This window comes from Aquarana catesbeiana, linkage group LG09 (genome assembly GCF_042186555.1).
Source record: "Aquarana catesbeiana isolate 2022-GZ linkage group LG09, ASM4218655v1, whole genome shotgun sequence".
In the NCBI taxonomy this organism is placed as follows: Eukaryota; Metazoa; Chordata; class Amphibia; order Anura; family Ranidae; genus Aquarana; species Aquarana catesbeiana.
In genome coordinates, this window is record NC_133332.1 from 253,623,273 (window position 1) to 253,647,661 (window position 24,389).

General features: G+C 49.0%; 1 protein-coding gene across 1 annotated transcript in view; it reads right to left on the bottom strand.

Moving 5' to 3' along the window:
- LOC141108528 (ficolin-1-like) overlaps positions 1-24,389 on the bottom strand; it is a 143,235-nt gene that overhangs the window by 42,705 nt on the left and 76,141 nt on the right. Inside the window, exon 4 of the mRNA XM_073600210.1 lies at positions 6,510-6,545. Within this exon, the coding sequence (XP_073456311.1) occupies positions 6,510-6,545 (36 nt within the window). The remainder of the gene's footprint in view (positions 1-6,509; positions 6,546-24,389) is intronic.

Genomic DNA, 24,389 nt, shown 5'->3' on the forward strand with positions numbered 1-24,389 from the left:
CGCCTCATTTGTGAGCGCCTATTTGGGGAAACAATCCATAAGGGGCTGCAGGGCACGCTAACACAAAACACCCAACTACATGAGGCAGCCCCCCCTCCTCCTCCTCCTCCTCCTCCTCCTCCTCCTCCTGCCACAACTGAAACACCAGAGCCACAGCCTCAAAAGAAGGCTACAGGGAAGGCTGCAGGGCAGCGTGGAGGAAAGGCTGCAGGGAAGAGAAGAAAATGATGACCTGGGTTCAGTCTGGTCTGACAGAAGACGCAGGCTGTTGTAGGACCACAGTCTGGGGACATCTAGATCATCTGCTGGTGCTGTTGATCTCTGGGATTCTTGGACCAGATTGTGCTCCCTCTTATATGGACTCCGCAAGATCCCAATTTTCTGGTACACCGACTTTTTCCAGCGTTGACTTCCTCTTTATTTTATTTTGACCATGAATAAATGGATCATTTTTTGAGTTTAGCAAAAGACTTTATGTTTTTTCTTTGAAATCATTGATTTTACACACAATGTTAAATTAACAAGGGACAACAATCTCATTGAGTTTGAAAAAAAACACACCAAAAATACATTACTAATGTTAATAATGTTCAAGTGGTAAGTCTTGAAAATCAAAAAATTTACGTAACCAAAAACGGTGCTTTGGGTTAACTTTATCTAAAAACTAAAAAATAATCACTATAAAAAAAAAAACAGAATAATGGGTTCTTTGTGGTAACTTTACAAACCTAAAAAAAAAAAAGGGGAAAAAGTATTATTAGTATGGAAACATTGTTTTTAAAATGCATACTATATCATTCATGAGATCAAAGAGAAAAAGAATCCAGAAATCAGTTTGGGAGAACTCTGATTATGAACAGCAAAACACCTTCGTTCTTTATAGAGCCTTCGTAAAGAAGAAATAAAATGCGCTGCATTCAACGATCACAGATTTTGCAGCGTGATGAATGTGCTACCTACAATACGAACACTAGTTTTACTAGACCGAGTGCTTCCGTTTAGTTTTTGCTTATGAGCATGCGTCGTTTTTTTGTCCGTCGGACTAGCATACAGACGAGCGGACTTCGGGGTCCGTCGTAGTTACGACGTAAAGATTTGAAGCATGCTTCAAATCTAAAGTCCGTCGGATTTGAGGCTAAAAAAGTCAGTTGAAAGTCCGGAGAAGCCCACACACGATCGGATTACCAGCCAGCTTTAGTCCGTCAGCGTCCGTTGGACTTTTGTAGACGAAAAGTCCGACCGTGTGTACGCGGCATTAGAGTCTACAAAAGACTTGAGACTGGGATGGAGCTTCACTTTCCAGCTGGACAACGACCCTAAACATACAGCCAGAGCTACAAAGGAATTGTTTAGATCAAATCATATTCATGTGTTAGAATGGCCCAGTCAAAGTCCCGACCTAAATCCAAATGAAAATCTGTGGCAAGACTTGAAAATTGCTGTTCACAGATGCTCTCCATCCAATCTGACTGAGCTTGAGCTATTTTGCTAAGAAGAATGAGCAAAAATGTGCAAAGCTGATAGAAAAATCCCTAAAAAGACTTGCAGCTGTAATTGCAGAGAAAGGTGGTTCTACAAAGTATTGACTCAGGGGGGCTGAATACAAATGCACGACACACTTTTCACATATTTATTTGTAACAAATTTTGAAAACCATTTATCATTTTCCTTCTACTTCACAATTATGTGCCACTTTGTGTTGGTCTGTCACATAAAATCCCAATAAAAATATATTTATGTTTTTGGTTGTAACATGACAAAATGTGAAAAATGTCAAGGGGTATGAATACTTTTTCAAGGCACTGTACATACTTAGATTGGTCCAGGCTTCATCAGTGTAACAATTAAAAACATTCCATGCCTGGAATTCATCTTTAAAGTACAACTGTCACACTGTATAATTATCTAAAATATTACACAAAATCAGTAGCAGGAGGAGCTTTCCTGAAGCTTAGTACATACATGTAGGCACTTGGAAGTGTTGACTTTAGACCTTTGGGGCTAGGTTAAAGTGACCCTGTAGGGTTAAAGAAAAGTCCAGAAAAAATGCACCTGCAATAGAAGAGCTTTTAGAGTCACCTCTCCTGCAGTCATTGTCTATCACCGGTCATTGTCTATCACCGGTCATGAATCTGCAGTAATACTTTCATGCCCTGTCTGTCTGCTTACCTCTGGTTGTGTATCAGCCTTAGGGCCTGCACTCTCACCCCTTTCTGTTTAAGTAATCTTCCCTCAAGTATGGCTCCACCCCAGCCTCTAACTGAGAACACTATATTAACCTGTGCACTGCAAGCCAGCCTCGCTGATCAATATTGTGTGTTTGGCTTCCTGTGTGCTTCTTGCCGCGTGCTCTACATCTGATCATGTTTACCGTCCTTGGCTTGTTCTTGACTATCCTTGTCTGCTTCATACCCTGACCTTTGGCGTGTTCTTTTTCTACCCCTGTCTGCTCATTGCCCCGACCTTTTGGCTTATCTCCTGACTATACCTTGTTGTCCCTGTCTGCTGATTCCTCTCTATCCTCCAGTAGCCTACCATAAGCGTGAGCTGGGAGAACCTGGGGGCCGCGACCTGGAGCCAGTTGCAGGGAAGTCCATCCCCACCACGAGGGGCCCTGGTGAACACCTGCTGGCTCTTAGATTCCACCCCCTGGGGAATCGAATGCTCTAGCTCCCAGTGTGATTCGTGTTGGTGCGCCAGAGGACCTGTTTTCCTGAACCACCCAGAGCTCCATCTGTGGCAGTCAGAGTTCCACTACCTAAGGGGTGCACTCCTGACCCCAATGGCCTGCATCTGTCACCTGGCCTCAGGTGACCTGACATCACCAATTCTGCAGCGTCTGTACAGCTAGCCATACATTCATCGAAATTCAGCCAGAACAGCAATGATTGGCTGAATTTCGTTCCATCTATGGCCGTTCCCATTCGAGAGGAGTTGATTTAGTGATTGACTCCTCCCTAATGGGACTGTTAGTATATTTTCACTGGCACAGCTCTTGCAGTCAATTGGCTGCAATGCTGATCAGGGTATACTGACAGTAAAGGAGTCTCCGTGCTGTCAGAATACAATAGCGCAGGGGGGTGGATTCGCCCATATACCTCAAATTTGTGGATGGAGGAATCCGTTCAGTTTTTCTGGTCAGCTGGCTGGCTGATCAAAAAAAAGATCCATACCTGGCCAGCTTTAGATCCTTTGTCAGTCACACTTTTAGAAGTGTTTGATATCCTAATTAAACCTATTTTATGTTAACTTTTTCAGATCCGCACTATAGCCGAATGACGGCTACAGAGTGGACCTACTTTGCCGGGAGGACATCAACAGATGTCCTCGTGTGCCCGAGCAGCCTGCGCGCCCCCTGCTCTGTGATCAGCGAGTCTATGAGACTCGGCTGATCACAGATCGGAGTAAGGGGCCGATCCCGACCCCTTACCACCTGATCAGCTGTCAGCCAATGACAGCTGATCATGTGATGTAAACAGAGCTGGTAATCGGCTATTTTTTCTCCTCGCGCTAACAGCGTGAGGAGAAAAACAAAAAGCCGATCACCGGTGACTCTCCGAGGGACATTGGTCCCGATCAAGGAGAGCTGCCGCCAGCTCATCTGTGCCCACCTGTTCCACCTGCAAGTGAAATCTAGCAGTGCACAACAGTGCCGTCTACCAGTGCCCACAGTGCCACTTATCAGTGCCCACAGTGCCACCTACAACAGAAACATAAACACTACACAAAACCAGCTGACAAGGAACAAAATTTGTGTGTCCAAAACCAAGTTACAAAGCTTTCAATTAAAGAAGAAAAGTGGATAAATAAACCCATTGTGAATTTAGATCTTTAGTCAACACCAACAGACAATGGATGAGCTGTAAGGTGTATATGACACCCAAAACGCAATAATCCCAAATGTATGAACAGACTATAATGGTATTGACCAAGGAGTATCGATAAGGAGGGTTTGTTTGTACATCTGAACTTTTCTCCAGACTCTCAGTAAAAAAACAGTCTAAAGTCCAAGTCCACTTCCAACAACCAAGAGAGATCTTCAATTCCTGTATATTTTTTTCCCGCTGACTGTGAGCGGAGGAGCGAGCGTGGCCGGCATTCTTACATAGCCGAGTGTACTCGGCTAGGTTCGGCTAGCTCCGCTCAGTCACGCCCAGTCCCACCCAAAATAGGACATAACACAGGGACTGGGGCGCGACAGTGAGCAGAGCTAGCCGAACCTAGCCGAGTATACTCGGCTATGTATGAATGTCGGCGGCGCTCGGCTCCGCCCACAGGTCTACGAGAGGAGCCGAAAGCAGCCGACAGCCGCCGAGAGACACAGGACCGGCTCTGTGTCTCTCGGCGGCGCCATTTTTTAAAACTGCAGTGACACTACAAGGCTGCAGTGTCACTGGGCAAGGCTGCAAATGACACAACAAGGCTGCAGATGACACAAGCCTGCAGAGGACACTACAAGGCTGCAGATGGACACTAATAAGGCTGCATTGATGGGCATTTAAATGTAAGTTTTTTTTCCTTAAAAAGTTTTTTCCTTAAAAGTCCCTCCTAAACTTGGGGTGCATGTTATACACCGGAGCATGTTGTACGCCGATAAATACGGTATATGATCATAAGTGATACATATGCTATTTCTCAGACGTTTTAAGAAAACACTGATAACCTGTATACCTGTTGCATTATAAATACATGTGATATTAGAAGTAAGAACATGATATGTCGATATAGGATGAATGAAAAATTGTGTTTAGACACCCATCATGGTGGTAAAGACATAGAAACCATGACCACATCTATATGAAAATACCCATATTACATATGTTGTCTCAAGACAAATAGGTTTACATAGGAGATACAGGAGTCATGTCGTTGTTCATATAAATATCCATTTTGTGTGATTCTAATTAATCACATCTATACTCAATGATTATATTATGTACCAAGGGATCCCTAAACAGTATAAACATATATTACTATCTCCAAAATATAGATAAATACTCATTATAATAAGAAAACGCATTCCTTCTTTTTAACAAAATAAGTTTAGAAAACACTTTTTGTCCTCAGACACCCCCCAGTGACTGAAGATAATATTACCTAAGGTACCTGGCAAATCATTAAAATTCACCAACCAATGGAGAGTGAGCCAAACCTTTTGGGCTGAGCTCATGATAATTTTATGAGTTTATTGTCCCAAAATGGTATAAAAGTTGTGAGGGCCTTAAGGAAAGGATCACAGACCCATACACCAGATGCACTCCTAGATATCAAGAAGTCTGCTGATATGTGACCACTCCCCATCTTGCTGGACCTTGTGACTGGAACCACTCGATGTGCTTAGGTATTGGGGGATATCTCCCACTTTAAGCTGATTGGTAAGATACAGATCATACAAATCCTATTTAATCTTCTCTCTCATAATCGTAGGGATTATATTTTATAGGTTACGTATTTACATTTATTGACTGTCTAGAGGTGCATTATTATAACCGTGTTTTAGGGAATTCAATTCTGTGATCCCAGGGAGAGTTTTATTGCTCCATATAATTTCTGAAGCTCTGTTGTTTTAATAATTATTTCAATATTAGCGATATTGTTCTGTTGACTTTGTGAGACAAACTTTGGATTCCTTCAGGCCGGAGAAATTCGAAGGACTGTTTCCCTGAGCAACAAGGGATATTTCGTTCTTGAATATAAAGCGTAAATTACCGCACATATTTTTCCAACAGACCAATTTGGACTCCCGTGAGTAATTATATTAGTTTTTGTTTCACTGCTATTTTGATGTTTTCATAGTGTATGTGTGAAGTATCTATCACCAGAAAATCTAGTTCTGTATGAAACTGTATGAATATACTCGTTAATTAATAAAGTCAAATTATTTACTTATTAATTTTGTTTGGAGATATTTTATACTTTGGTAAAAAAAATCCCATAAATTAACGAACTCAGGAAAGGATTGTGGTATGCACTGACATTCTGAACTAAGTTCATAAAATTACCGTAAGGTTGGAGGCACTGAAAAATAAACACTGAGATCTTGATTAAGATTCCATACCACCCTCACATCACACCTATCAGTTTTACCAATCAGTGCCTCATCAACAGTGCTGCCCATCAGTGTCACCTACCAGTGCCCATCAGTGTCACCTATCAGTGCATATCAGTGCCATCTATCAGTGGTACCTATCAGTAACACCTATCAGTGCCCATCAGTGCCACCCATCACGGCCCATCAGTGCCATCTTATCAGTGGCCATCAGTGCCGCCTTATCTGTGCCCATCGGTACCGCCTTATCTGTCCCCATCAGTGCTGCCTTAACTGTGCCTATAAATACCCATCAGTGCAGCCTATCAGTGCCCACCAGTGCCGCCTCATCAGCGCATATCAATGAAGGGGAAAAATTACCTGTTTGCAAAATTTTATAACAAACTATGAAACATGATTTTTTTAAAGTATTTTAAAGTATAACTTAAAATATGGAAGTCTTTACCATTGGAAGTCTTACCTTTTTCTCCTTTCTCTCCCCTTAAGCCATTATCACCTAATATAAACATAAAAAACTTTCAGTATTGCAGCATAAACTAAATAATTGTATATACTGTAGATATACAGTACTGTGCAAATGTTTTAGCAAGGTGTGAAGAAATTCTGTAAACTAACAATGTTTTCAAAAATATAGTTTTGAATTGTTTGTTTTTATCAGTTTACGAAATAGAAGAAAAATCTAAATCAAATCAATATTTGGTGTGAGTGTAATCGTGTAGAAAGATCTGGACGGCCGCACACCGGGATAGGCAGATAAAATCTTCTTTATTCAAAACATGGAATAATAAAGTACATGACACCGATGGAGTGGTACAGCTTAGCCGCTAACGCGTTTCACGCTCGTACAGAGCGCTTACTCATGAGTAAGCGCTCTGTACGAGCGTGAAACGCGTTAGCGGCTAAGCTGTACCACTCCAGCGGTGTCAAGTACTTTATTATTTCATGTTTTGAATAAAGAAGATTTTATCTGCCTATACCGGTGTGCGGCCGTCCAGATCTTTCTACACGATTACACTTGTACCAGCAATTGCCAGCACCTGGGACTCTCTCCTTTTTTGCTGTGGAGAAAAAGTGATTTCAGCTTGGCTTGTCTGGAGCGGTGGTAATTATTTCAATATTTGGTGTGACTACCCTTTGACTTCAAACCAGCATGAATTTTTACACTTGCACAAAAAAAGGTCAGGGATTTCGTAGGATTAGGTGTATGATTAACTAATTATACCAAGCAGATGCTAATGATAATCAATTTCTTATGTAAAATGAAAGACAATCAGTAAAGTGATTGTAAAGCCAGAAGGTTTTTTACTCTATGCATTCTATGCATTAAGGTAAAACACCTTCTGTGGTCTGACCCACCCCCCTTTATGCTTATCTGAGCCCGCTCTTGATCCAGAAATGTGCACAAGAGCAGCTGCTCTCTCTCTCCTCATTGGCTCAGAAACAGCAGCAGGAGGGGGGCATGATGGGGGGCATGCTGTGCCTTGCTTTGTGTGTCAATGGACACACACAGCTCAGCTCGGGAGAGAGTATGCACAAGTGCCCCCATAGCTAGCAGCTTGCTATGGGGCATTTGGTGAGGAGGGGGGAGATATGAGCACCCAAGAAGAGGAGGATCAGGGCTGCTCTGTGCAAAACCATTGCACAGAGCAGGTATGTATAACATATTTGTTATTTTTAAATAATTAAATCCTAGGTTTACAATCACTTTAACTGAACAGAAATTGTTGTGTAGGAGACTGAGTATGGAACAGCCAAACTCTGCTACTAAGGTGAAGTTGCGGAAGACATGTCACAGGTCATGCACCATGGAAAGACTGAGCACAGCAACAAGACAAGGTAGTTATACTGCATCAGCAAGGTCTCTCCCAGGCAAAGATTTCAAAGCAGACTGGGGTTTCAAGATGTGCTGTTGAAGCTCCTTTGAATAAGCACAAATAAATGGGTAACGTTGAGGACCGTAGACACAGTGGTCAGCCAAGGAAACTTAATGCAGTAGAAGAAAGACGCTTCATGCTTACTTCCCTTCCACATTAGAAGATGTCCAGCAGTGCCATCAGCACAGAACTGGCGGAAACCAGTGGGACCCAGGTACACCCATCTACTGTCTGCAAAAAGTCTCCCCAATATACAGCCAATGTCATTAAGAACTATCTTCAGTGTAAAGAAGAACAAGAAGTCCTAGAACTGATGGTTTGGCCCTCACAGAGCCCTGATCTCGGCATCACGGAGTCTGTCTGGCATTACATGAAGGGACAGAAGGATTTGAGAGAGTCGACATCCACAGAAGATCTGCTTAATTCTCCAAGATGTTTGGAATAACCTACCTGCCGAGTTCCTTAAACTGTGTTCAAGTTTACCTACATTTGGCTATTTCTCCTAGACGTGTTTCATCCTGGCAGCAGCATTTTGGCAGAAAAAAACGCTTGACATGGAACACTTTTAGGCACATTAAGTGCTTTGGCGTTAATTCATTTCATTGGCCAGCATAATAATTTATTCTGGTCACTGTAGTAAATTAACGCTCCAGCACTAAATGCGCCTAAACTTAACACATGTTTAGACTCGTTAATAAGTGTCAAAATTTTTTTTCTGCTGCTCCTGGACATGCTGCCAGTGTTTGTTTTTTCCTCTAAACGCCTATGTGTGTACATTGTAGGGACTGGTTTAACAGCGCAAAGGTAAGTAAATCTTTTTTAACTGACAAATTAGACCTAAACGAGCAACTAATGCCGTGTACACACGGCCGGACTTTTCGACCAAACTTGTCTGATGGAACGAATCCATCGGACAATTCGACCGTGTGTGGGCTTCATCGGACCTGCAGCGGATCTTTTCTGTCGAAAATGTGACAGACTTTAGATTTAGAACATGTTTCAAATCTTTCCGACGGACTCGAGTCTGGTCGAAAAATCCGTTTGTCTAGTCTGACGAACGAAAACCGACGCCAGGGCAGCTATTGGCTACTGGCTATGAACTTCCTTATTGTAGTCTCCTCGTACGTCATCACGTTCGAATCCATCGGACTTTGGTGTGATTGTTTGTAGACAAGTCCGATTCGATGGAAGTCCGTCAAAGTCCAACGTGATTCAGTCCATAGAAAGTCCGGTCGTGTGTACACAGCATAACCCTTGCAGAGCAAAGGGATAATTTTCAGGGTTCCAAGTATTGAGCTTTAACTTCTATTTACTTCTCCTCCTTATGAGAGAGTGTTGGGGCCAGGAAATTGGCCAGTCAAACTTGATCATTTCATCCCGGGAGGAGGTCAGGTGCTCATCTATTTTTGGATAGACAAGGTGAGGGGTGTTCTTTCAAGAAAACCTGTCACCTGAATAGGCATATTGACAAATTCTCTTGAAAGCCCAATACCATACTGCTCCCCTCTGTATACACCCTGCACTTTGTAGGCTGTGCTGTACATTTTATATTCCACTCTATTTTGTATACTGTGATGTATACATGACCAGTGTAGTCTAAATGACCCCCATATAACCGACTGTTATGCACCTATACTTCCATCCACTTAAATACCCACTTAAAGTAATTGAGACCACACCTTGCTTTTGGAGTATAAATGGCCATAACAGCCTTCATTAACACAAATCAACCAAATAAACTGCAATAAAATAACTTCAACAACATAAACCAACATTTTAACCCAGCCTGTTGATCTCTGACGGCGACCCACCTCTTTTCCAATATGTAATATCCCATATGTAAACATACCACCACACACTGCGGGACCATTTTAAAACCTGTTAAGCCTCCAGCTGTAGCCGCTCGGAGACACCCCCTTTCCCGCAGTGCCAAATACCGTATTTCAGCCACCGTGCTGGAATACACCGTGCTGGAATACACCAGAGGGGCTTGTCTTGCCGATGAACCCCCCACCCCATTTTCATCACATATATTTTAATGCCACCGTCAGAGACCAACAAGCAACACTGCCACAGCCTGAAAGGGTGACTACCTTACTCTTGAGGGTGCCCCCACCACCCGCAGGGCCCTTTGGATCCCATCTTGCAAACCCAATGTCCACAGATCTATCCCAACATCTGAAAGATGAACCCCATCCTTCCTCAGATAAAGCCCAACATTCCTTTCAAGTTGCAAATGCCGGACTACTAAACCCCCATTTTAAACCACAAACCGCCCCACCACCTTGTTGACTCGAATGCGTGTCCTCTGGATGCTTGCCACTGACCGAGCCTCGCGCCAAACTGTCCTTTCTACAATGTCAGACCATATCAACATGGTCTCAGGAAATTGTACTTAATGTCGGCAAGTAAATCCCTCACTGGGCGGACCCCCAAATCATTTCCCCCGGCATGGAGTACCAAAATGTCCGGAGGTCTGCTTAAAGTGGCGTACCGCACCACCTCCCTCATCACTCGCTCCCATTTCATCCCAGGCACACCCAACCACCTCAAGTAAGCCTCTCTCTGTGAAATGCCCAATTGGCGGCCATCCGGCCTAGCATCCCCTCTCCTGGCCCCCCAACACACATAAGAATAGCCGAGGATCCAGACGAGGCGCGTGGAACCTCCATCTGAAACGATACAACAACAAAACAAAATAGCAATACCCATTATACCTGAACTTACTGACTAACTCCCCTGCTTTTTTTTTTTTTTTTATTACTCAATGACCATATGTGGCCTAACATATGTACGAAATCTCCTAGATTCCCATCTCCCAGTTCTGCGCACGGCCGCTTCATCCAACCCACATCTGGCAGCTTCAGCAGCCGCCCCTATGCGGAAGGAGTGTGAAGCGTATTGTGCCCCGTCAAACCCTGCCATTGCTAAACATTTTCTGAACACCGCAACAAACTGGAACTTTGACAAATATGACCCATCTTCATGTTGCAACAATGGACCTCCCCCTTGCATTCTCACCTGCAAAAATGCCCTCACTGCCGTAACCGGGCATACCTCAGAACCCGGTAATGCAAATAACCAAATATCCACCCCTTTTCCTCGTTGGTCCGTTTTTTACTTAGGCAGCCGACAACACACCCTGTCCTCACCCAACCTTACATCCTGCTCTAACATCCCTCCTGCAACTCCCCTTGACGGGCTCACCAACTCCCCTATCCAGAACGCCCCATAAAATGCCAAGGAGAACGCTGCCTTAAACAAAAGTACCTCATAGCCAGAAGTACACACCACCCGTAACCATCCACAGATGGTCCTTAAATTTGCAAACGTGACAGGCCGCTTTGCATCACCTTTTTTGCGACCTTTCTTGAACCCCTTGATTGCCTGCTTTACCCAAAAATCTTTTGTTGCATCCTCACCCCCTAGCAATTTGAACAGGAATGACAGGCCTGCCATCTTTCGCTCGATGGCCGACACTGAACCCCCACTCTCAATGTGCCTGGACACGAAGTACAGCACCAACAACCTTACCTCCACCCTGTCATTCCCAATCCTGGCCTCCTTTACCAGCGACGACCATTCCTTCCACACTTTGTTGTAATACGCCCACGTAGCTCCACTCACTGACTGCCGAATCCAGCCCGCGGCGACTCCAATGCCAGCTCCTAGATCCAAGCAGGGCAATGCAGACCTTCCCTTTCTGCGCCCGGGGCCAGCTCTCTGAACTTGTCCCACTGAAAACGAGACAGTGCGTCAGCCAGGACATTGTCCACCCCCGGGATGTGAACAGCATAAATGAAAATGTTCAAATGCAAGCACCGCAGCACCAACCTACGCAAGAGCCGTATTACCGGTGGTGATGACGCTGACATGCGGTTGATCACCTGAACCACCACTATGTTGTCGCAGTTCAGTCTCAATTTCAGATCCCGACAAGCATCCCCCCATAACTCCATGGACAATACCACCGGAAAAAGTTCCAGCAGGACCAGATTACGTGTAAACCCTGCGTCCACCCAGGAGGAAGGCCAAGGCCCCGCGCTCCACTGTCCCTGAAAAAAGACCCCATAACCCGTGAATCCCGCCGCGTCCGTAGCTAGCTCCACGTCGAAGTTACTCACCGGGCCCGACATCCAGACCGATCTGCCATTGTAGGACTCCAGAAGCTCATGCCACACCCGCAGATCTGCCCGGTGCTCCTTCGTCAGTCTAACAAAATGAGTCGGTGCCTTGATCCCAGAACACTCTCCCCATCGGAATTATCCTACAAGCGAAATTTAACTTACCCAGAAGTGACTGCAGCACCTTCAACTGAACTTTCCACAGACCCTGGATCCCCCCGAATTTCCGCTTGCAAATCCTCCAACTTCTCCCTAGGTAAACGACATTCCATTGCTTCCGCGTCTATGACTATACCCAAAAAAAACTCAGCTCCGTCACTGGACCTACCGTTTTTTCGGCTGCCAAAGGCACCCCAAACCTACCCGCGATGTGCTGCAACGTAGAAAGTAAGATCGCACACACACCGGAGGCAGGGGGGCCAATGCACAGAAAGTCATCCAAATAATGTATGACCGAATCCAGGCCCGACACATCCCTGACCACCCATTCCAGAAATGAACTAAACGCCTCAAACATGGCACATGAAATGGAACAACCCATGGGCAAACATTTGTCAACATAGAACTTCTCTTGCCAACAACAACCCAGCAACCTGAAACTCTGTGGATGCACTGGCAGCAAACGAAACACAGACTCTATGTCTGATTTTGCCATCAGTGCCCCCTTCCCATATTTTTTAACCCACCGCACAGCTGCATCGAACGATGTGTAAGACACGGTGCATGCCTCCGGGTCTATGAAATCATTCACAGAACCCCCTTTTGGGAAGGACAAATGGTGAACAAGTCGGAACTTGTTCGGTTCCTTCTTAGGCACCACCCCCAACGGAGAAACCACCAGGTCCTGGATAGGCTTACTTGCAAATGGCGCCCCCATGCGACCTAAGGCCACTTCTTTCGCTAACTTCTCCTCTACCACCCCTGCATGCTGTGAGGCCGACTTCAAATTTTTTGCCAATGGTGGCACCACTTCCAAGGTACACGGAATGTGAAAACATATTGGCAGCCGCCTTGTCCGGGTATCTACTTAGAAAAGGTTGCATCCTGTGTACCCCCACAGTCTGAGCACTCGTGTTTAAATTTGCAGGAGCCTCCAAATTTGCAGGAGCCCTCATTAAACTGCCAGCACACCCCCCGCTTTTTTCCGTCCGAAAGTCCTGAGGCAGTTGTACTCCCGGCCCCCCCATGAAGAAACTGTGATGGGGCCCTCGCTGAGGACATAAGTCTCATCCAAAGGCTGATGTCCTTATGGTCCCAGCGCAGGGACGGCCGTACCGCCCTGCGTTGATGGAACTGCTCGTCATTCCGCAACCAAGCGGAGCCCCCATACACCCTATGCGCTTCCCCTATCGCGTCCATATAGCAAAATAACGCCGAGCAATGCTCGGGTTCTTTTTCCCCGATTACGCTTGCCATGATGGCAAATGCCTGAAGCCAGTTCACAAAAGTCCGCAGAATCAGTCTATACCTCCTCTTTTCCTCGTCCTCTTTTTTGGAGTCATCAAGCTTAACCCTGTCCAAATTAAACTTCTCTAAAGGCAATAGGGAAAAAATCTCCACATACATACTTGTGGATCTTATCCCGGACTTCCTGCTTCAGATGTGCTCCCAGCGGACCCTCAAAGCACACGTATACCTCACACTTAGCAGCGTCAGCGATCCTTACCACATCCGTCCTGGACGCCGGTACCATAGACCCTTTTTCCACCCCCTTTTCTAGGCCCTTTTCCCCTTCCCCCATACCAGGCGGGACATCCCCAGTGTGCACCTCTATACTGGAATTTACTGTACCTCCACCCCCAGGCCCCGACTCCGGACCCGTCCACGGGACCACTTGTGGTGCCTGAACCTGCCGCGTCTCAAACCTCCCCACCAATGCCTTCAAACCTTCCAACAAATCCTGCATTTGTGCCCCTTAACCAGAACTGGCAGGCCTATCGGCCGCCAATTTCTGGTCAGTTGCCCCCCTTACAGTCCCTCCCGTGCCTGCTGACACCACCCCAATCAAATCAGTCAGTGCATTAGATAAAGCTACAGTAGAAGTGGACTTACCGGGCTGCCTGGGAACTCGCCCCATCGCCTCCCTGCTTGGCTGACTTGCTGGCGCTTGTGGTTCATCCGCATTGGACACTTCCCCTTCCGACCGGTCACTGTGGTCCATGACGGGTGGCGTGGTCAGCCCCCCGTGTGAAGTGGCCCCGGAGGCCGTGTCATCCTGACCCTGAGAGGGCCGACTCCCACCGGCAGCTTCGCTCCTTTCTGTCATGCTGCTAGGGGTCGCCCTGGCTGTAGCTCCTCTTGCCTGCACGTGACCACCACCGCCATCTTGACTCTGTTCATGTCTTCCCCTTATGCTCCGCCCCCGCTCAATTCTATCTGCTCTCATCCCTGCTGTGCTGGCCACCCTGCCCTCCACCCCACTCTCTGTGAAACCCCCTAAAACAACCCCATCCCTTCTGTCTGCCTCCCTCACCTGTACCCCACTAACCTCCGGTCGGGAAGCGGCGCCAAAACGGCCCGTGGCCCCTCCCCCCCGCAGTAGGCCCATGGCGTGCGGACCGCTCAGGCCCTGTAGAAGCCTGAAGTAGCGGTCGTTTTGCTGGGGGGACCAATCGTTCCGCCCTCGGGCTCCTCGTCTGCCGCACAGGCCCCGGCAGTGGCTCAGGTGAAAATCGCACCAGAGGCCGCGATCTCCGCGAGCGAGGCGTCTCCTCCGCAACCCCGGATCCTCCAGCCTCCTGTCCAATAAGGGCCCCGACTTGCCTGTTCAGCCAGTCTGCGCCCCGTGTCGCCACTGCAGCCCTCAAACGAGCTAAAATAAGGTCTATGTCCACCATCTTGCTTAGGAGGAGCAGTGGATAAAAACTGCCTCCTCCTGTAGATTCTTTCTCCCACTGCCCCCTTGTCAGGGGCATGTCAGCAGTCGTCGGGTAAATCTGCGTGCACGTAGGTCCACAAGGAGTGTTTCCCAGCGAATTCAGCCAAAATCCCCACCAGGGGGCGCCGGCGCGCTCCCGCGGATGCCTGTACGCGCGTTCGCGGGTGCGCGCGCGCGCGCCGTTCGCGCTAGCGCCGTTTGGCGCCAAGGGACCTTTAAAAAGGTGACAGGTGCTCATGTTAGCTGCTGTTCGTCTGCAGCTCTGCACCTGAAAGTTCCAGTATCTGCCTGCTTGTTATTGCTATTGACCCGGCTACGCTTGACCACTCTCCAGTCTCCCATCCGACCCGGCTTGTCTGACCTTGTTTACTCTGCTACCTGTTGCCGAATTCCTGCCTGTCTGACTACCCTTGGATCATCCCTCCTGCTTATACCTTGCCTGATCTCCTGCCAAATACGGACTGTCTGACCTTGCTTGCCTGTGCCCTATACGCTGCTTCCAGCCTGCCTGTTTGCTTCCAGCTACTGTCTTCGCATCCGGCTGCCAGCCTACCTACCAGCCTGCACCAGTTACCTGCATCCACAGCTCAGCCATCCCTGCGGGACATCCTCCCAATTCCGGTGTCTGCTTCTGCTGGAACCTGCATCAGGCCCTCCTACCCACTGTGCTCAGGAGACCACTGTTCCCACTTCCAGCGGCTCCTGAACCAGCGCTTAAGAGAGGTCTCCTTCTACCAGTCAGGCTCACTACCAGGTACCTCACAGTACGAACAGCCATGACTGAGCCTGCAGGAGAGACCTCTCCTATTCAGGAGATCTGTACACACTTGGCGGCCCTCACCCAAGCAGTAAAGTTATAACAGTAAAGTTATAACAGACTGGAAGGGCAAGTGTTAAACCTCAGTGGTTCCGGTGGTGTGGCCTCTGCACCCGCAGCTGTTCCAGTACAGGCCGCGGCACCACCCTCAGTGGTCATGCTTCCACCAGAACCAAGAGTACCTGTTCCTGACAAGTTTTCCGGTGACCGAACTAAGTTTGTGGCCTTCCGCAGCGCTTGTCAACTTTACTTTGGATTACAGCCACGGACTTTTTCTTTGGAAGCCACCAAAGTGAGGTTTGTTGAATCCCTCCTGCAGGGGGAACCCCAGACCTGGGTCCATCGCTTACTTGAATCCAACGCCATACAGGTCCAGACCCTACCTGCCTTTTTTGAAGCCATGGCCCAGCTTTATGAGGACCCTCAGCGGGCTGCCACCGCTGAGGCAGCTTTGATCGCGCTCCAGCAAGGCCGTAGACCGGCCGAGGACTATGTCATGGACTTTCGACGCTGGAGCGCGGATACTCAGTGGAATAACGCAGCCCTACGCCACCAGTTCCGCATGGGGTTATCTGAGGGTCTTAAGGACGAGCTTGCCCGAGTAGGAATGCCTGACACCTTAGAAGAGCTCATTGCCATCACTATCCAAATTGACCAACGCCTTCGTGAGCGCCGGTCTGAACGATCGGCCCAACAAAATCGGCCTATGTGGATGACTGCCAGAGCCCCGCTGCCTGCCTCCCGGTATCTACCTTCTGCCGGGCCAAGCCCAGTCAATCAAGCAACTGATGCCTCTGAACCCATGCAACTTGGACTTATGCGTACTACTCTGACCCCTGAAGAACGGGCACGCAGGCACCAACTGAACCTTTGTCTCTATTGTGGCGGAACGGGCCACTACGTGAACAACTGCCCAGTGAAGATCCATAAGTGTTTTTCTTCAGCTCCAGCCAGTTTGTCTGCTTTAACAGCCAATGCCACTCAACTTGTTCTCCCTCTCTCATTACAGCTCCAGGGAAGAACAATTCAAGTCAACGCCATTGTTGATTCCGGGGCATGTAGCTGTTTCGTTGACTCCACTTTTGCTACCCAGCAAGATCTTCCTTTAAAAGATAAAACACAAAGACTTTCAATTTTTCTGGCCGATGGGTCCCATATAAAATCCGGGCAAGTCTCTCAAGAAACGCTTCCTCTGTCTGCTATCTGTTCATCCCAGCATCAAGAGATCTTAATCCTGGACGTTATCTCATCACCTCTTTTCCCAATCATTTTGGGTATGCCCTGGCTTCAAGCCCACAATCCTCTTGTCAATTGGGCCACGGGCGAGATCAAGTTCCAGTCACCCTATTGTCAAAGACATTGCCTACCTGAACCTGTTAATCCTGCTACTACCCTACTATGTATGGACTCTGACCCAGATCTGTTTCAAAACGTACCAGAGGTCTATCAAGACTTTGCAGATGTATTCAGCAAGAAGGGAGCAGATTCTCTGCCACCCCATCGCCCCTATGACTGTCCAATTGAATTGCTTCCTGGAGCTGAGATCCCTTTTGGGCGCATCTTTCCGCTATCCGAGAAGGAACAAGAGGCGCTTAAGGTTTACATCAATGAAAATCTAGAAAAAGGCTTCATTCGACAGTCCACTTCACCAGCTGGGGCGGGAATATTTTTTGTCTCTAAGAAAGATCTTACGCTCCGCCCTTGTGTGGACTATCGGAAATTAAACAAGGTTACGGTCAAGAACCGTTATCCGTTGCCCCTAATACCAGAACTGTTTCAAAAATTACGGACCGCCATTATCTTTACCAAATTGGATCTGAGAGGGGCCTACAATCTGGTCCACATTCGGGCCGGGGATGAATGGAAGACGGCTTTCCGGACCCGTTTCAGGCACTACGAATATTTGGTCATGCCCTTCGGCCTTTGCAATGCTTCTGCCACATTTCAGCATCTGGTCAATGATGTGTTTAAAGATTTCCTGGACATCTTTTTAATTGTCTACTTGGACGATATCCTTATCTTCTCCAGTTCCCTTGAACAACACAGGGAACATGTCCGTAAAGTCCTAGCTCGACTCCGCTTGCACAGATTGTACGCCAAAGCAGAAAAGTGCGAATTTGAACAAGAAGAGATTCAGTTTCTGGGGCTAGTCATCTCCCCGACCGGTATTAAAATGGATCCTCAGAAAGTGTCTGCTGTGTTAGAATGGCCAGCACCCATGGACAAGAAAGGCATACAACGCTTCGTTGGATTTGCGAACTTTTACAGAAAGTTTATCAGGGGGTTCTCTGCCATCATCTCCCCCATTACACAGCTAACCAAGCAGAATATTCGTTTCCACTGGAACCAGGAAGCCCAGGAGGCCTTTGAGGAATTAAAAAGGCGTTTCACGTCAGCTCCGATTCTCAGCCATCCAGACCCATCTTTGCCCTTTATTCTAGAGGTTGATGCCTCCGAAGTAGCTGTGGGTGCTATTATTTCCCAACGTCAGGGCAACAAAGACCTGATGCATCCTGTTGGGTTCTTCTCTAGAAAACTTTCGCCGGCTGAGCGGAACTACGATGTGGGGGATCGGGAGTTACTTGCCATCAAGACTGCCTTGGAGGAATGGAGATACTTGCTTGAAGGTGCAGTCCATCCAGTACTGATTTATACAGACCACAAAAATCTGGAGTATCTAAGATCTGCTAAAAGACTGAAACCCAGACAAGCCCGTTGGGCTCTATTCTTTACACGGTTTTGCTTCCACATCACCTACCGGCCGGGTTCCAAGAATATAAAACCAGACGCACTGTCACGCATGTTTGATAATCCTAAGGACTCTTCTGTCCCTGACACTATTTTGCCGGCAAACAGTTTTCTTCTCCTTCAGACAGATTTGCTATCCATGATCAGAGAAGCATCCCCAGAACCTTCAAGTCTTCAGGAGTCTTCCTTAACACCTCGAGATGGACTATTATGGAGGGGAAGTCAAATCTTCGTACCAGAAAACGTCAGAGTCAAGGTGCTGACACTTTTGCATGACCACCCACTTGCAGGACATTTCGGGGTCCGTAAGACCCTTGAGCTGGTGCAGCGCACGTTTTGGTGGCCTAACTTAAAGGAATTTTGCAAGAAATATGTCAACTCCTGCTCTGTCTGCATCCAGAACAAAACCCCCAGGAACAGAGCGTGGGGACTACTAAGACCATTGCCTATACCAGATAGGCCCTGGAGGATGATAGCTATGGACTTTATAGTCGAACTGCCATATTCTGAGGGGTGTTCGGCGATCTTTGTGGTCGTCGACCGGCTATCCAAAATGGCCCACTTTGTGCCCCTAAAAGGAACACCCTCTGCTGTAGAGACGGCTCGTGTGTTCATTAAGGAAATCGTTAGGTTACATGGGATTCCCGCAAATATAGTGTCTGATAGGGGGGTGCAGTTTACCTCACGCTTCTGGAGAGCCCTTTGTGAAAATTTGAAGATTGAACTAGCCCTGTCCTCAGCATATCATCCCCAAACTAATGGGCAAACTGAACGGACAAATCAAACTCTGGAGCAATACATTAGATGTTTTACATCTTTTGTACAAGATGATTGGGTATCCTTGCTGCCACTTGCAGAGTTCGCGTACAATAATGCCAGTCACTCTGCCACAGGTCAATCTCCTTTCTTTGCTAATTATGGGTTTCATGCATCTTTTTTACCAGATTTTCTTTCAGAATCTTCAGTTCCAGCAGTCCAGGACACTGTACAGTTCTTCAGTCATAATAACCGGATCTTGCAGGAGGCGATATCCAAAGCGCAAGCGGATAATAAGCGGTTCTTTGATGAGAAAAGAAGGGGAGATTTAAACCTTCAGCTTGGCGACAAGGTATGGCTGTCTACTAATAATATCAGATTGTCATGTCCTTCCAAGAAGCTTGCCCCAAAATTTATTGGACCTTTCCCTGTGAAAAGGAAAATTAACGAAGTATCGTATGAATTATGCTTACCTGATTCACTTAAGATACACCCTGTATTTCACGTATCACTCTTAAAGCCTGCTGTAGATGATCCTTTTCCTGATAGGGGCACCAGGGTCCCTGAACCAGTTCTGGTGGACGGCAATGAAGAGTATGAAGTGGAATCCATCCTTGACTGCAGAAAGAGGTCTGGGCAAGTACAGTTTTTAATTAAGTGGAAAGGGTATGGTCCGGAAAACAACTCATGGGAACCTGACTGTAATATTCATGCCAAACGTTTAATTCATGCATACTTTTCTACCCATCCTGAAAAAAAGGCGTATCTGGGCATCCGGAGGCTGCCCGTTGGGGGGGGCAATGTCAGGGGCATGTCAGCAGTCGTCGGGTAAATCTGCGTGCACGTAGGTCCACAAGGAGTGTTTCCCAGCGAATTCAGCCAAAATCCCCACCAGGGGGCGCCGGCGCGCTCCCGCGGATGCCTGTACGCGCGTTCGCGGGTGCGCGCGCGCGCCCGTGCGCGCGCCCGTTCGCGCTAGCGCCGTTTGGCGCCAAGGGACCTTTAAAAAGGTGACAGGTGCTCATGTTAGCTGCTGTTCGTCTGCAGCTCTGCACCTGAAAGTTCCAGTATCTGCCTGCTTGTTATTGCTATTGACCCGGCTACGCTTGACCACTCTCCAGTCTCCCATCCGACCCGGCTTGTCTGACCTTGTTTACTCTGCTACCTGTTGCCGAATTCCTGCCTGTCTGACTACCCTTGGATCATCCCTCCTGCTTATACCTTGCCTGATCTCCTGCCAAATACGGACTGTCTGACCTTGCTTGCCTGTGCCCTATACGCTGCTTCCAGCCTGCCTGTTTGCTTCCAGCTACTGTCTTCGCATCCGGCTGCCAGCCTACCTACCAGCCTGCACCAGTTACCTGCATCCACAGCTCAGCCATCCCTGCGGGACATCCTCCCAATTCCGGTGTCTGCTTCTGCTGGAACCTGCATCAGGCCCTCCTACCCACTGTGCTCAGGAGACCACTGTTCCCACTTCCAGCGGCTCCTGAACCAGCGCTTAAGAGAGGTCTCCTTCTACCAGTCAGGCTCACTACCAGGTACCTCACACCCCTCCTGGCTCCTCCTTGCCTTTATATATCGCCCCTCCCCTACCTCACAAAGTTTCCCAAATCCCCTCCTACCAGGAACACTCCAAACTTCCTTAACCCTTTGTGTCTCCTTCTCCACACTGTCATGCCCAGCCCTCCTTTATCATTCAGTTCCTTTCTTTCCACTCCGGGCCTCACTATATAATGCACACTGCCCCATCCTATAGGCTGTGCTGTATGTTTAATGCTCCACTCCAGGCTGTTAGCTGTGTTGTACGTTATAGTCTCTACGCAACCAAGCATTCTGTGCTGTATATTACATATTACACACCAGTAAACTGCCATGTTATTGAAATGTTTTGTGTTTGTACCACTATAAATGTTTGAAATGGAATTTAACCACTTTTAAGCAAAGGGCACATTTTGGTAGTGTATTTGCAAATTATGTTAAAGGTTAATCTGTACTGAACATTGTTTTAGACAGATTTATAGCCCTAGGCCAGCTGTCTTCTGACACCCTTCTCTCTTGTTCCAGTCAGGTAGCCAGACTTAGGGCCTTTGTAAATGACCTTTGGCCTTGTGACAATGACATCAGTTTGAGATGCTTCTAAGATCATTCAGAAGTCATTGATAGATGCATTTGATCTGCAGTTGGCCTCCTTCTGACCTGTATTTGACCTGTTTCATGGGGGTTTTGCTTTCCTATAGACTTGTATGACTTGTATGTCTAAGCAAGCAAAAGCCCATGGACTCTCGCTAGATCAGACATAGCTACAAAAGGCATGCTAGGCCTAGCGATGACTTAGAGACCTTTTGCCTACTCTACATCAGTACAACAGGAACTGACTAGAATGGTCATTTTCAACCAAGGATCGTCCAGAGGTTGCTAAGGGTTCATTGAGCTGTGGCTGATTGATCTTCCATTTGATTGTGCCTGGATAGTTCCAGGGCCAATACCATTTGGTAACATCAGAAGCATGAAACCAATGATCTTTTTTGGCCATCTGCAAGGGGGGCATATTGACTGCAATGTCAGGGGGTTATTCTTGCCACTGACTCCCAATGAATTGGTTTTAGCAGGGGTTCACCAGCACCTGAGAATTATTTCAAGAGTTCTTCTGGGGTAAAAAGGAGTGAGAAAGGCTGGAATAGAAGTTCTTTTAAGACCAACTGGTGCATGCTCAACTGTCATTTACATGGAGCCCTTCTCAGCTTCAGCCTTGAATATTCTGCACCCATACAGTGCCTTGAAAATGTATTCATACCCCTTGAAATTTTCCACATTTTGTCATGTTACAACCAAAAACGTAAATGTATTTTATTGGGATTTTATGTGATAGACCAACACAAAGTGGCACATAATTTTGAAGGAAAAGGATAAATGATTTTCACATTTTTATTTACAAATAAATATGTGAAAAGTGTGGCGTGCATTTGTATTCAGCCCCCTTTACTCTGCTACCCCTAACTAAAATCTAGTGGAACCAAGAAAGAAATATGGCTGCGGGGCCGGGCCGACGTGCAACTGCGCAGGCGCCAGCGCTGTTCCGAAGTTAGCCGTGCTTGGGAAAGCCCGTACACACGCGGCAATTTTCGGAAATGTGGGCGCATGCGCAGTGACACGATGGCGCTGAGCTGCGCCATTTTTAAAAGTAAAGCGGTTACAGCGCTCAGTGAGGACTCGTCTGGTGGCGTGCGCCTCTTCCTGTGTCCCCCCACAGCCTCTGACCTCCTGTCCCCCCCTCGCAGCCTCTGACCACCTGTCCCCCCCTGCAGCCTCTGACCTCCTGTCCCCCCCTGCAGCCTCTGACCTCCTGTCCCCCCCCCTGCAGCCTCTGACCTCCTGTCCCCCCCTGCAGCCTCTGACCTCCTGTCCCCCCCCTGCAGCCTCTGACCACCTGCCCCCCCCTGCAGCCTCTGACCACCTGTCCCCCCCTGCAGCCTCTGACCTCCTGTCCCCCCCTCGCAGTCTCTGACCACCTGTCCCCCCCCTGCAGCCTCTGACCTCCTGTCCCCCCCCTGCAGCCTCTGACCACCTGTCCCCCCCTGCAGCCTCTGACCTCCTGTCCCCCCCTCGCAGTCTCTGACCACCTGTCCCCCCCTGCAGCCTCTGACCTCCTGTCCCCCCCCTGCAGCCTCTGACCTCCTGTCCCCCCCCTGCAGCCTCTGACCACCTGTCCCCCCCTGCAGCCTCTAACCTCCTGTCCCCCCCCTGCAGCCTCTGACCACCTGTCCCCCCCTGCAGCCTCTGACCTCCCCCCCCTGCAGCCTCTGACCTCCTGTCCCCCCCCGCAGCCTCTGACCACCTGTCCCCCCCTGCAGCCTCTGACTACCTGTCCCCCCCTGCAGCCTCTGACTACCTGTCCCCCCCTGCAGCCTCTGACCACCTGTCCCCCCCTGCAGCCTTTGACCACCTGTCCCCCCCTGCAGCCTCTGACCTCTTGTCCCCCCCCCCGCAGCCTCTGACTTCCTGTCCCCCCCTGCAGCCTCTGACCTCCTGCCCCCCCCTGCAGCCTCTGACCACCTGTCCCCCCCTGCAGCCTCTGACCTCCTGTCCCCCCCCGCAGCCTCTGACTTCCTGTCCCTCCCCGCAGCCTCTGACTTCCTACCCCCCCTGCAGCCTCTGACCACCTGTCCCCCCCCTGCAGCCTCTGACTTTCTGTCCGCACCCCCCGCAGCCTCTGACCTCCTGTTCGCACCCCCCGCAGCCTCTGACCTCCTGTCCCCCCCCACAGCCTCTGACCTCCTGTCCCCTCCCGCAGCCTCTGACTTCCAGTCCCCCCCCTGCAGCCTCTGACCTCCTGTCCCCCCTGCAGCCTCTGACCTCCTGTCCCCCCTGCAGCCTCTGACCTCCTGTCCCCCTGCAGCCTCTGACCTCCTGTCCCCCCCCGCAGCCTCTGACCACCTGTCCCCCCCCCGTAGCCTCTGACTTCCTGTCCGCACCCCCCGCAGCCTTTGATTTCTTGTTCGCACCCCCCGCAGCCTCTGACCTCCTGTCCCCCCCTCGCAGCCTCTGACCACCTGTCCACCCCTGCAGCCTCTGACCTCCTGTCCCCCCCCTGCAGCCTCTGACCTCCTGTCCCCCCCCTGCAGGCTCTGACCTCCTGCCCCCCCCTGCAGCCTCTGACCTCCTGTCCCCCCCCTGCAGCCTCTGACCACCTGTCCCCCCCCTGCAGCCTCTGACCTCCCCCCCCCCCTGCAGCCTCTGACCTCCCCCCTGCAGCCTCTGACCACCTGTCCCCCCTGCAGCCTCTGACCACCTACCCCCCCCCCCCCCGCAGCCTCTGACTTCCTGTCCCCCCCTGCAGCCCCTGACCTCCTGCCCCCCCTGCAGCCTCTGACCACCTGTCCCCCCCTGCAGCCTCTGACCTCCTGTCCCCCCCCGCAGCCTCTGACCTCCTGTCCCTCCCCGCAGCCTCTGACCTCCTACCCCCCCTGCAGCCTCTGACCACCTGTCCCCCCCTGCAGCCTCTGACTTCCTGTCCGCACCCCCCGCAGCCTCTGACCTCCTGTTCGCACCCCCCCCGCAGCCTCTGACCTCCTGTCCCCCCCCCCGCAGCCTCTGACCTCCTGTCCCCCCCCCCGCAGCCTCTGACTTCCTGTCCCCCCCT